Here is a 14749-nt window from a genome sequence, read left to right on the forward strand (position 1 = left end):
CTAAGTGGCTTGTATGAGTTCCTTCCCATTTGTTGTACTTTGTCCCATAGACCCATGAGGCCTCCTGAGGACATTAATACATCTTTCTTTCTTTCTACAAACCACCTTCTCTTTCCCCCCTTGTCACTCCACCCTCTCTCTCTATATCCAACCTTCCCTCTCCACCCCTTGTCCTCCCACCACTTCTATCTACAAACCACCTTCTCTTTCCACCCCTTGTCACGCCACCCCCTCTCTCTACATCACACCTTCTCTTTCAACTCTTGGTCAATCCACCCCCTCTCTATACATCCAACCTCCTCCTTCCAAGCTTTGTTCTCCCACCGATTCTCTCTACAAACCACCTTCTCTTCCACACCTAGTGACTCCACCCTCTCTCTACATCCAATCTCCTCTTTCCACCCTTTGTCCTCCCACCACTTCCCTCTACTTGCAACCTTCCCTTTCCACCCCTTGTCCTTCCACTCTCTCTCTACATCATTTCAAGAAGAAAGGAGACATATGTATGAGACCCGAGTCAAAAAAAGAGAGCAAGGAGCTGAACAACCTCAATAGGAACGCAAGGCCTATGGAACCCAGAAGAAGCTGAAAGTCATGTTTTGGAATTGTAGAGGCTTTCCTTGGCATAAAGGAGCTGGTCTGAATGAAGTGTTACATGATGCAGACATTATCTTTCTTGCAGAGACTTGGGAAAGGGATATACGAAGGATTCCTAAAATGGATGGCTATTTGGTGCACTCCGTCTGGCAAAACCAATCAGGCCTACGAGGGTAGGGAGGGGTAGCATGCATATACAAAGACCATATACACGACAAGATCTCTATGGTCAAAGATGACATCCATAAGCGCTACATATGGGTTATGGTAAAAGGAAGCCCTTTGCCATTGTATATTGTAGGATGCTACATTCCTCATAGAGAATCCCCCTTCTACCAGAGGCATGAGATTGACCCATCCCAGCCATTTGGGGACCTATGCTTAGATATTGCTATGTTCAGCAAACAAGGAAATGTTATGCTTATTGGGGACCTAAATGCACGCATAGGAGACTCACAATTTCAATATCCCACACAGCAAGAATACATAAAGGAGCATGAGATAGACATTGACCCCAGCTAATGTAGATGCTCGAAGGATAAAGTGGTGAATGCACATGGTACAGCATTGGAGCATTTGATGAATGGTATGCACATGTTGGTGGTAAATGGCACAGCCCTTTTCCCAAAATCTAATTCCCCTACTTGTTTCCCTGCCAGTGGGGGGGCTAGTGTAATTGACTATGCATTGATTCATCTGGAAGCTTGCAATCTTATACACAATTTCTCACTTGGCCCGAAATCTCTTGATTCGGATCACATACCACTCTATGTAGAGCTTAATATATTGCTGGCCAAGGCAACTTTGGAGGAGCATAAAGTAGCTGAGTGTGGCTATCAGGTGGATGAGGCAAAAAAGGTGGAATATGCTGAAAGTTTAGAAGCATGTCTGCTGAGAAAACAGAAATTTGGCTGGGCACAATTGAAGAATGCCATTCTCACCACAGCTAAGACAGTTTTAGGGTGCAAAAAGAACAGTAAAGAGCGTAAGAAAGGGCTGCCATGTAATGACTGGTTTGATGCTGAATGCAAGGCAGTTAGGAGTGCACTAAAGGGGATTCCAATGGGAGATGAAAGAAGAGCAGCCGAGAAGCAGTTCCATGCTCTCACACGTAAAAAGAGGCGTGTTTATATTCAGAAAAGGAATGGTCAGATGCAATTGATTTTGTCAAGAACCCTAGAAGAGCATGGAAAGGAGTTAAACAAAGGCCAAATGACATCATGGGAGATTTTACAGAAATAGAGATGCTTGAGTATGTTCAACAACTCTACATGCATCCCAAGGCTCGGCCCATGGCGAGCATGTCTCTCAGTGGTAATACTCAAGGTATTTTCTCATTGGAAGATGTGCAAGATGGCCTAAAGAAAATGGCAAATGGGAAGGCAGCAGACACTATACACCTCACAGCAGAACTCATTTAAGTGGTCCAATGAACACACGCAAAGGCACATAGTAATGGCACTAAACCAAGCATTCGTGTATGGTTTCCCAACCGATTGGCAAGAGAACTGGATCAAGCCAATTTACAAGGGAGGTGACCGCAATCAAGTGTCAAACTACAGAACCATTATGGTATGCTCTACTCTAGCCAAGCTATATAGTACAATAGTAGAGGCAAAGCTGAGTGCTTGGGCAAAGAAAGAAAGGAAGAGGGCAATGGGACAAGCGGGTTTCAGGCCCAAACACTCCACTGTGGATCATCTAGTTACTCTCCGAGTGTTGATGGAGGACAGCCGCCTTAAGGGGAAGGCACTCTTTTGTTGCTTCATTGAAGTTAAGAAGGCATTCAATACGGTGCCTAGGGATGTGCTATGGGAGAGAATGGAATGCATAGAAGTGCCTCAGGAAATAAGGTTTGCTGTCTTTAGACTTTATGAGAAAGTAAAATGTCAATTAAAATGTAAGGATGGGATGTCACAAGAATTTTATAGCAATATGGGGGTCAAACAAGGATGCCCACTCTCACCCACCTTGTTTGGTTTATGCATTGATAGACTTGAGGAACTGATGCACACAGAAGCAGGTAAAAGAGGGTTGTCCAGCCTCTACCTAGCAGATTTTGAGATTCACTTGCTTCTTTATGCGGATGATGTGGTTGTTTTCACTAATAGTGAGGGTAAGATGCAACAAATGATGGATATCCTCAACATGTTCTGTTCGGAAAGTGGGCTGGCTGTGAATGTTTCCAAAACTAAACTCATGATAGCCAAGACTATACAGCCAAGTAATCCCCCTTCAATCTCATATATGGGTCAACTTGTTGATACAGTGCACTCATTCAAATACTTAGGCATTGAAATTCCAGCCAATAACAAATGGAGCAGCTATGTGCAACAGAGAATTGATGCAGGATGGGGAAAGTATTATCAATTTGAAAATGACTGCAGCAATACCAACACAAGAAGGTGGCAAGTACGAAACATGATTTTTGGGCATATGTGGTACAAACAGTGCTCTATGGGGTAGAGGTGTGGGGGGGGAAGTATACCATCATCAAAATGGAATGATGTAGAAAAAATGCAGAAATCTTTCATTAGAAGACACCTTGGCATCAAGGCTACCACACCCTACTCTCTCCTACTCCTAGAGACAGGATGCATACCCATAGAGTTGCATGCCTTGAAGAGAGTACTCAGATACATCACAAAGGTCAAGCGCATGAATAATGAAAGGCTGCCAAAGAGGGCATGGGTAGAAAGTCAAAAGTCCCAAAAGACGAATAAGGGTAAGATTTTGGCATCTGGATGGGCACTAGATTTAAAAAATGGTTCCAAAAATGGGAGGTAGAGAGGTACTTGGACTACTCTCCAGAGAAGGTAGATGAGGATGCCTTTCATCATGACCTGCTGAATGCACTACACAGGAAATGGCAAACAGCTGAAAACAGAGATAAGTTTGAGTACTACCGTACATTTATTAACCCCGAATATTGGGCTACTTATACAGGAAGAGAAACAGCCACGCAGAAGTACATTTGCACACCTATGGCAATACATAAGCGAAGAGCTTTGGCCTCACTTCGCACCCGATCACACCAGCTGCAGATTGAAATAGGAGGATGGAAAGATATGCCAAAAGAGAGCAGAATATGCCAATTAAGTGACCAGGGAATGGCAGAAACTGAAGAACACATGGTAATGATATTCCCTTACTATACTCACATCCGGAAAGCATTTAGCTCTCTTCTCGAGGGACATAACAGACTGCCTGATATGCTACATAGCGGGTCACCCCCAGCTTTAGGAACGTTTGTCTATAAGCTTTTCAAGCACAGGAACTCACCTAAGACATAAAGGTAGTTTCTCTTAATACCCTCCCCTCCAAGGGAGGAGTCTTTGTGTACGAGGATTTTGTATTGCTCAGGTCCCATAGGCCGATTTTTTGGTCTTCAAAGGACGATAATATATTCTTCTTCTTCTTCTTCTTCTTCACCCATCACTCACATGGACACCTTGATGAGCATCCCGCTACATTTAGCTTAAACTTGCTAAATTGGGCTAACCCTCCCTAATGTTAACGTTCACCCCTATCCCTGACACCCCCTAGCCTACTACTATTTTTAGCTGAGGCATGCTATTTTTGGAAACTCGCCCTATTTTTGGCGACCCTATCTTACGCACACCCACACTCTGCACTGGCGATTTCATCTCCCCTCCCTTTTGCGAATCATCCTCCCACCTCCTGGCACTCTCCACCAGCCCCCTCCTTGCGAATTCCAGCCCCCCCCTCTGGCGATTTCGTGTCCCCTCTTCTTGGCAAATCTTCTCCCTCCACCTGGCCTCTCCATCAGCTCCCCCCTTTCTTAGTGAATCTTCTCCCTCCGCCTGGCCTCTCCATCAGTCCCCCCCTCTCTAGCGATTTCATATCCCCTCCCTTGACGAATCATCCTCCCTCCTCCTACCGCTCTCCATCAGCCCCCTCCTTGCTCCCTCCCATCATCAGCCCCATCTCGCCCCCCCTCCTGAAGGGACAATCGCAAAAGAGAGAAAGAGTGCACGTAGCAAAGAGCCGCATGATAGTTCAGCCGTCATGTCAAACTTAGATAATGAAAAAATCTAAGCACAAGGTACTTGTACCTAGACCTAGGACTAAGTGTCCTGGGTGTCACATAGGACTAAGTGTCCTAGGTGTCACATAGAACTAAGTGTCCTATGTGGCCTAAAAGGCACTAACACTACAAGTGCCTACACTTATGCCTACAAGGCACATACCATGGCCTATAGGGCATCACTAGAACCACCAGAAGATGGCCTACAAACCCCCCTCCATGGGATGGGCTGAAGTACTCTCGAAACGTCTCAGAATACCTGGTATTTTCTGGTCATGGTGGCACATGTTCATCCAAAAGGATATAGCTACCTATGAATGTACAAGGGATGTCAGATCATGTAACAAAGGGAACCAAGTGTAAAGCCTGTCGGAAGACTTCGAACTTGGGACGAGGAGGTGCCTTTGTAAACATATCTGCTATGTTGTCCTCTATGGGAAGATAGGACAACTCTATGTCTCCTGCTGACAACCACTCCCGAACATAATGATAGTGAACTTCAATATGCTTGGTACGCGCATGAAACACTGGGTTATGCGCAATGGCCAAAGCACTCTGGCTGTCAGTGTAGACAATAGTGGAGGATGGCTGGCAAATAACAAGATCTGTAAGTAACTGTCGAAGCCAAACACACTCTACTGTAGCGATGAAAGCTGCCCTGTACTCAGCCTCATAGCTAGACGTGGCATGAATTGCCAAGCAAAAAACAATTGCCAGTATGTGACACTCTGGTGTCGGAACATCCTGCCCAGTCACTATCCGTGTAAGCATGCATGGTAAGTGAACCCTGATCACCATAGAAGAGGGCTAAATCCTGAGTGCCTCTGAGATTTTTGAAGACTCTCTTCACTGCCTGCCAATGCTGTGAACTGGGCATGTGCATGAATCTACTGAGCTGAGATACTGCATACTGTAAGTCAGGTCTGGTGTGACATAAATAAATAAGGCATCCAACAGCCTGCTGATAAAGAGTGATATCACATGGTGGGCTCCCATCATGAGCTGAGAATTTGAAGCCAGGGTCCACTGGAGTAGAGATTGGCTTGCAATCCTCAAACTGAAAACAGATCAAGGAGCTGTCCAATATACTTGGACTAAGACATCATGATACCCCCTCAACATGAGCAAACTGAATGCCCAAATAATAATGAAGCTGGCCCATGTCTGACATGTGAAAAATATGCTGCAAATCAGCCTTGAAAGCTACAATTTTCTGAGTATCTGGGCCCGTGATGATCATATCATCCACAGCACTAAAAAATCAGATCCACTCCCACGGACATAAAGAGTGGGTTCCGTGGGACTATTCTGAAAACCAAGGGATAGTAAGTGTGCATGAATTTTGGCATACCATGCCCTAGGTGCCTGCTTCAAACCATAAAGGGCTTTTCAGAGCCGGCATACCTTATTTTCAGAATTAACAACCTCAAAGCCAAGAGGTTGTGTGACATCGAATTCTTCCTACAGATCCCCATGAAGAAAAGCAGTCTTGATGTCAAGTTGATGCACTTGCCAATGATGATGGGCTGCAATGGCAATGACACATCTAATGGTAGCAATGACACATCTAATGGTAGTAATCCTGGATGTGGGAGCAAATGTCTCCTCAAAGTCAATGCCTTGTTGTTGAGCATACCCTTTTGCAACAAGATGGGCTTTGTATCGATCTATGCTGCCATCAGATTTCCTTTTTAATTTGTAGACCCACCGCGTTCCAATGGCATGCTTGCCAGGAGGGAGATCTACTAATTCCCTATGTCATTTTTGGCAATAGATTGTAACTCAGCTTTCATTGCATCCATCCACTCTTTGCTGTCAAAAGCATCTTTATGGCACAGAGGCTCTTCATTGCAAGCTGTAGCAAGGAGTGCAAACTCAAGAAAGTGACCATGTTGTCTATTCCCTGATCTTGTCCGGGCAGCAAAAGGCTGATCTTGTTTGCTGTCCCTCAATGTATCAAGAAGCCATCCCGGAACTTGCCTTTGCTGTCTATTGACAGCTCTTTCTTCAATGACTGCATCATGAGTAGTGGGATCATTTTGTGCCGGAAGAGAAAACTGCAAATCAGCATGAGGTTGTGGCTGTCCATTCAATGTGGTACTAACAAGCTGTGAATTTGGCACCACCTCATCAATGTTGGCAAGCTGTTCCATGAGGTCCTTGACCTTTGTCAACTATGCATCCATTGACTCACCTTCATTCATATTGGCTTCCTGTAATTGCCTTCTCAAATATGCAACACAAGCTTCATTGCGAATCTGATAGAGAGAAGCCAATTTAACCCAAGCATCCTTTGCTGTCCTGCAAGACCGGATGTGTGGAATAATGATTCTCTTGCATGATAAAGAAATGCATGAATGTGCATTTGCATCTCTTGCATCCCATCTTGACTACTCTTGAGTTGGAAGAGCAGCAGCAGGAGTGCTAGAGGAGGAGGCATCAGGCGGAGTACCCCCTGCAAAAGGACCAGCAGTAGAAGCAACCACTGTAGCATTGGCTGGCCTCAGATCAGCCCCAGAAACAATATTCCACAAATGCTTTGCAACAAGAATATGTTTCATGAGATAAGACCACATCGGATAGTCGGTGCCATCCAACTTATCATCTTCACGAAGAACTCCAAATAAATCTTGATTGTTCCCAACCATAGCAAATGTGATACCCTGAAAAAGACTTGAAAACCCAAAAGCCTCAAGGCTATCACTGCAAAAAGCTGGCTGTCCAAAAATGACAGCAAATACCTGCAAATTTCTGACCCAAATCAAAGGGCAAATGCAGATCTGACCCAAATGTGAATGTGACAGGCAATGTTCACTGCAAAAACAACAAATCTAGCAAAAGCCCCAAATTTAATGAGGGCAAATAGGCCAAAAAGAGGGCAAATGTAGAAAAGCCCCAAATTTTACTGAAATTTTTGCAAATGTGACCCAATGTATGATAATCTGACTCAATGATCTGCAAAAGTGACTCAATGTCCTGCAAAATGAAACAATGTCTTGTAAAATGTGACTCAATGTCCTGCAACTTGACCCAATGTACTGCAATCAAAAAGAGATTGCACACCAAATCCCAAAAAATAGCCTCAAGGCTTGCAACTGCAGAAATAGGACTTGCTGTCCACAAATTGACTGCAAAAGTGCACCTTTCCCAGAGTATAGACCTCAAGATGTAGGCTTTCCAAACTGTTGAAATGGCTTGGGAAGATTTCAAACAGTAGGAGGAGGATGAGGAAAGCAAAAGTCCTCAAAAAGCCCAAATTTTTTGATAGTGTCCTGCAAATTTCACACGTGCCAAACCTGTACGAAAATCCTGAAACAAGTACAACTGTATGGATGTACGAAACAGTACAGTGTACAGATTGTACGGCATACGGCTGTACGACATTACGGTACCCAATGTACGGTGTACGTCGGTGCAGGTACGGCTTGTACGGTTGTAAAGTGTAGGAAGTGCGAAACAAGTACAAACAATGTACGGATGCAAGTACCTGGGTGTACGGGTGCGGATACGCTATACGGATGCGTGTACTACACTGTACGTTGTACGGCTGTATGAAATGCAAGTACAGAGACCAGTACGGTGAGCGTACGGACCTGTACGACGCAGGTACGGATGGTGGCGCAGACTGAACGAGGTACAGCTTGAGTACAGAGCAAAACCATCATACGGTTGTACGGCGCAGGTACAAGGGACGTCCGTACAATCATACGGACTGTACGGAATAGGAGGGCAGGGAGAAGATGAAGGTGCGGGGCAGGAAGACGAGTCCAACCTGGGACCTGGGCTCTGATACCACTGAAGGGACGATCGTTAGACGGTCCTCTTCTGACGATTCATCCAGTCCGGGAATAGCTATAATATCTTGCAATTCCTTATAACGCTGTAAAGTCTGTTTAACCCCTTGTGCGGTTTCGTAATGCTCAGCAAAAGAGAGAAAGAGTGCAGGTAGCCAAGAGTCGCACGATAGTTCAACCGTCACGTCAAACTTAGATAATGAAAAAATCTAAGTACAAGGTACTTGTACCTAGACCTAGGACTAAGTGTCCTAGGTGTCACATAGGACTAAGTGTCCTATGTGGCCTAAAAGGCACTAACACTACAAGTGCCTACACTTATGCCTACAAGGCACATACCATGGCCTATAGGGCATCACTAGAACCACCAAAAGATGGCCTACACCTCCTTGCACTTTTTTCCTCCGACTCCTTGCTCCCTCCATCTCTTGCGCCTCCCTCCAACCCCATCTCGCCTCCCCTCCTTACGCATTCCTCCACCCCCTTGCCCTCCTTGCTCCCTCCATCTATTGCACCCACCTTCCGTCCCATCTCCCCTCCCCTGCTTGCTCCTTCCTCCATCTATTGCGCCCACCTGCCGCCCCATCTCCCCTGCTTGCTCCTTCCTCCACCCCCTCGCCCTCCTTGCTCCCTCTACCCATCAGCCCCATCTGGCCACCCAAACAGGACACCTAAACAAGGATAGTACGAATGGTTAGTGCAACGAATGAAACAACATGATCTTCTCAGTCACGAACAAGAACTCTTAAGCATATGGTATAGTAGTAACTCTAAAGAATTCTAGGTGAAGCTCTTGGAAAGGCCCTAGTCTTTGGAAAGCCTATGCAAGTGCCACGTACACTATACGATGTTCTTAACCACCCCTTGACCCTTGCCTAACCTGGAACACATACCCCACCCCACTACTTCCACACTCTTCATCACGGCCCACCTGAAAGTGGCCATCAAGAAGCTGCAAAATAGGAAGGCCAAGGATCAAAAGGTGCTTCAAGCAAAAATCCTGACCCATGGCTGGGAGGTGCTTGCTCAAATCTTAGCAAAGTTGTTCAAATGAAGCCTTCCATATAGGCTTCCCCACTTCCTAGAAACACAAAGTATATTGAATTTCCAGAAGGCCTTTGATTCTATACCACAGTTGCACAGCTCCAAGCCCTAAGGATCCCATAGGAAGTTACAAGTACATGCACACAACACAAGGGTTGTCAAAGAGGTAAGCAGCTCTATTGGGCTGAAACAAGGATGCCTCCATCCTATTTGGATTGTACATTGTTAAACTTGCCTCTTATATGGATACCCTAGGAGACCAAGGCTCGACTTTGGCATTGTCATGACATGACTACCCAATATTTCCCAAATTAGTATGCTAATCAATCGGATTAGTCAAGAGAGCAAGATTGGTTCAAACGACTCTAAATTAGAGTCATGTTGGGTGAGATAGAGAGGAAAAAGGATATGTTAAGTTTGTTGGAAGTAAGGGCATCTCATGAGTGACGGCTTTTATGTGGGTGTGCCTACCCACACGGGAGTAGGATTTCCGATTAGTTATGGTCTAATCTAGGGCGGGTTTCCCTTGGCATGGGGCCAGATTGGAGCAGCGAAACGGGCCGCCAAGGTTAGTATACGATGGTCAAGTAACCTTGGTTGGGTCAACTTGGTCAATCAACTTGACCTGGGTCGGTTGACTGAACCAAGGTCGGCCACTGCCAAACCCCTAGGTCAGCTTCTTTGCTACCCTCCATAAAGGGCCCTCCTTCCCTATTGTTTGTATCCATTTCCATTCACTCACACATTGCTTGTGCACAGTTCCTATGCTAAATACAAGTGCACCTTGCCTCATCTCTGATTCGCACTCTCTCTCTCTTGTTGTCTTGTGTTTCACGCTTCCAGATGTGCAACGTTTGACAAACTTATAGGTCATTGCCTAGGGGTAAAAAAAGTGATTAGAATAATTCGTTAAAGTGTAGGAGAAGGGGCCAAGGAATGTTTTAGCCTAGTACTACCTAGGTCTTAGGGAGAATTGAAAGGGCACTTCTAATGAGGTGTGACTACTCGTATGGTCACATCCCATCTTCCACCTCTTCTATTGGAAGGATGATTCTCTCTCATACAAAGAGTAGTACCCGACTAAGAGAGCACCTAGGATAAGTCCTAGGCACATAGTTAGGAAATAAATAGGATAACAGAAGAAATACCCGATGTAGAAGTCACAGGGGCGCTTACTACAGCATGGAGGGCCTGGTAAACAACTATAGGTCCTAGTTCGAGTAGAAATTAGGAATTTGAGGAAACTAGAGAATCTCATGCATTACAATTGGTATCACAGGGAATGGACGGGAGAGGAGGGTGTTCGCGTGGCATGTGAGGAAGGTGAAGAAAGGAAGAGTGGTGCGAGACAGAATGGAAGTGAAGAGGGCACGACGACAGGCAGGCCCATGATAAGAGGGAAGATTCGGGGACAAGGGCGGAAATGAGGACACAGGCAATGAAAGGCACCGAAACTGTGCAAAGATCCTGCCTGCAGCGACAAAGATCCCGTCTGTAGTGACAAAAGCAAGGCAACCCTGCTTGCAGGAGGCCAGCAAGAAATGGTTGTAGCAAGGAGATCATGGCAGCAAAATCCGAAGCAGGTCCTGGTAGAGAAGGCGAAATTGAGTTTTCTCAGGAAGGGCTTGTCTCTGAAATCTATATTTCTTAACGGGGTGACTCCCCCCCCCGCTGTGAATGCGCCCTTAAATCATCACAATTTTGCAGTATATTCCTCCAAAAAGCTTCACTGCCTTTTAACCCATGGCACTCCTTGCATACAAGATTCACACGACTTAGGTCTAGACTCATGGGACACACCAAAGACATTAACGATCACTTCTTCATGGACAAGGAGGTGGTCAAGAGAGGACATGCCAGGAACCACCTGACACATGGAATAGTTTCAGAGGCAGAAGGAAAAACTGGCACATAGACACGACAAATTTTCAATGTGGAGGACGGCTGCATTATATAGGTAGGATGTGATTCACAGTTTATGAACGCAAGTACTAGTATGGGCTGCCTGGTCAACTAACAACCCAGACCTGCATATCATTGCAGAAACTCCAGCACTAGGGCAGGGGCGCATGAGGACTTATGAAGAGGGACTGGCAAGCATTAAGAAGCACAGCAGCCTTAGAGAAAGCTGGTTCCAGGAAACCTAGAAACTTCCTTTGTGAGACTGGTTGATATCTTTCCCAACCCACATGTTCCAGTTTTTAGTTTTGGGGACATAGATGTTCAGCATTTTTGAATTCGCAAGCCTTGATGTGCATAAGTGCAATAAATAAACGTTTGCTATTTAATATATATAAATTTATAGGGTAATGCTTTCGCAAAGTTGCAAAGTGGCTAGTCTAATTTTCAGATTTATTTTTTTTTTTAATGACAATCTAATCTGCTATTTTTTGGTAGCTTTTAAAAGCCTCTCTCTCTCTCAATCTCTCTCTCTCTCTCTCTCTCTCTCTTTCTGGGCTCACCAATTCCCTCCTCCCCCTCGCAACAAACCAACAGGTAGTGCCCAGGAGCGATCATGTCTCTTTTTCCTGACAGAATTTGCACATGACTTGAGTGCTCTCTATGAATATTCCAAGGGGACCCAACAAAAACTATGGAGACATATACGCCCATCATGCTCTGCAGATCAAATAGCTATCCACTGTGCTGCACATTACGTGAAAGCATTCACCCTTGGTTTTCCTTCTAGAACTCCGAAGTGTAAGTAAATGTGATTTTTACTTTGCATCATCTTGCTTGCTGCAGGTTTCTAAAATCCATGCAGTCACTCCTATACGTGTAGGCAGATTTCTTTCACACAGGAAGGCGTCTAGAGTTAAGTATCTTAAACAAGCAAAGAAGTGCCTTTGCGTGCTATAATAGTGAGATCGATAACAATATATCGAGCTCACTTCCCTCTCGCCTCCATGAATCGCCTTTATGTTCAGCCTTCCTTTCTCCCTCGTATGAAAAATGTTGCGAATGGTGGGTAGGAAAACTTTAAGGCGGAAGAAAGGGTACCTGGACTAATATCTTTCTGTCGGGTACATAATGCATTACTAATGTCAACCCTTTCGTGAACCACAAAACTTTCAAGGCTGAGCTTCGAACCCTTTCTCCTGTTTCCAAAAAGCTTTCGTGAGCATGCCTTGGAGGCTGCAGCACTGACTTCGTTCAAACTATCACCCTCCCCTGTATCTTTAGCTGTCGATGCCACCCTTACACCCCTGCCTCGTTTTCTCCCCTTTCTCGGCTCTGTGCTTACCTTCCCTTCGAATTCTACGTCATCTTCATCGTCGAGTACTTCCGTCTCTTGTGGCACTTCTGCCCACTCCTCGTCCTCTTCTCCACCGGAGTTTCCCCCGGCATGGACAACTTTACGACGAGAACGTTTAGACTTGTTATTGCCGCCATGTGAGTCCTCGCCGCTTGTATTAACTGTCTCCGATGCACGGAGAGAACGTTTCAATGAACGAGACTCTCGGGACTGACAAGAAGTAGCACCCTGAGAATTCGTTGAGGAGCTCAGCTTGCTTAGGCGTCGATGGGTTGGCTTAGTGCAAGTAAGCCATTCGACCTTTTCTTTCATTAAGTCGATAGTTTCTTCGCTGCCATCGTCGTACTCTATCACATGCAAACATCCCCCCGAGGATCGTTGATAACTTTTCACATGACCTTCGTACCATGTTTGATCCAAAGGGCAGTAAACTTTGAGTCTCTTTCCAACAAGTGACACAGGATCGGAAAGGTCATCATCTGCGCAACCCTGTGATTCCTCCCGAGAAGGCATTGGAGTCCAGGGAGGTTCGAGGAGCGCATTTTCGATGAGTGGAGGACCGAGGGAGGACTTGGAAGAAGAAGAGGGAGGCCCGACGACAAGAAGCGGCCTTTTGAAGGGAAGCGATTGGGATTGAGGCGCAGGTGAGGAGGTGAAGAAGGATGCGATAGAGCGTTGATGGTCATTGGTGCTTCTCCGCAGCTGCTGTTGCTTGTTGGGCGCCATCAAAACGAATAGCCAAGGGGGGGAGAGAGAGATCCTTATGAGCAATCCATTAAAATGTCTATATAATAATATCTAGTCTCTCTTCTCAAACTTGGCCAGCACTAGAGAGTTTTATGAAACTCTGAAATCTTAAGAGGACCATGTGGCACATTCTAAGCGTTAGATCAACTCACCTATTATTAGCTACTTACAATATACGATCAACTCACCTATTATTAGCTACTTACAATATACTTAACAGGCCAACCATTCTAGTTTATTGAGGACATATTCAATATCTAACTCGTTTGAGCATTGGGCTTCCAATCCTCAAGTCACCGGTTCTAATGTTGGAGGCCGTGGGTGCGTGTATGTGGTGTGTAACCATGGTTGTGAATCCTATGCCCATCGATCGGCATCCCTCTATAGGTCCATGGGTGGGTGTGTTTGGCCTGCCATAGGAGAGCAGGTCTTAGTCGAGGTCGTTGCCCAGAAGTGAAAAATCTATTTCCGCCTGTTTTATTTTTCTCGGTTTATTCCTAGTGCCCTCTAAGGGAACTACAAGTGGACATTTCCTGGTCAACCATGTGTGCGGTTTTAGGCTCCCCATCGGTGCCATTTACAAGATCACGCATGCTCCTCCTCTTTGTGTGCCTATCCATTGTAAATTTCACTGTGCGGATGTGGCATCTGCCTTCCCTACAACTCCCATCGACCCCTTTACGCATGCTCCTCCTCACTACGCGCGTGTTTTGGTATTTGTTCGTTCTAACTTTCCATTCTTTTTTCTTGTTTCCATCCTGGCTCCGTGTTTTTGCATAGGCATGATGAGTATAGCAGAACCTCGCCCAGGATGTGCTCAAGAGGCAACTTCGCATTGCCATGGTGATCATAGTTGTTCTCTTTATCCTGTTGTTCGTGCTCTCTGAAGCCTTCCTCGTAATGTAGTGTTTGATATTGGCTATGGATCGTCTTGTTGACATCGCAGAAAACTCTTCCAACGACAGAAGAAGGAAAGCTATTGTCGATAGAAAGAAAAAGATTGATAATTCAGACGGAGCGGAACAAACAAACAATGAAGGTCCTTTGTGTTTCTCAGATGGGTTGATTATATAGATGGATTGAATCTATCGTAGACATCAATAGTCTGTAGTTATTCGTTGCACCTCATGCTCTCCTATCTATAGTGTGTGGATTCCAGAAACCTTGTTTGAAAGAATGTTTTGCATCAGTCAGCTAATTTTATCCCGTGTCCTGTTGCTTGCATGTCTTTGTACATCTTGTAGGAAGTCAACCACAATGGTT

At 45.4% G+C, this 14749-nt stretch overlaps 1 protein-coding gene across 2 annotated transcripts in view; it reads right to left on the bottom strand.

Moving 5' to 3' along the window:
• MSH6 (MUTS homolog 6) overlaps positions 1-13471 on the bottom strand; it is a 200032-nt gene extending 186561 nt beyond the window's left edge. For both annotated transcript variants that reach the window (XM_087395158.1, XM_087395157.1), the window contains exon 1: positions 12484-13471. In XM_087395158.1, the coding sequence (XP_087251284.1) occupies positions 12484-13465 (982 nt within the window). In that variant the 5' untranslated portion in view covers positions 13466-13471. The remainder of the gene's footprint in view (positions 1-12483) is intronic.
• Positions 13472-14749: the final 1278 nt, after the last annotated feature.

Source organism: Dipteris shenzhenensis, chromosome 24, assembly GCF_047967505.1.
Source record: "Dipteris shenzhenensis isolate YYH24624 ecotype China chromosome 24, Dip_SZ_1.0, whole genome shotgun sequence".
Taxonomy (NCBI): domain Eukaryota; kingdom Viridiplantae; phylum Streptophyta; class Polypodiopsida; order Gleicheniales; family Dipteridaceae; genus Dipteris; species Dipteris shenzhenensis.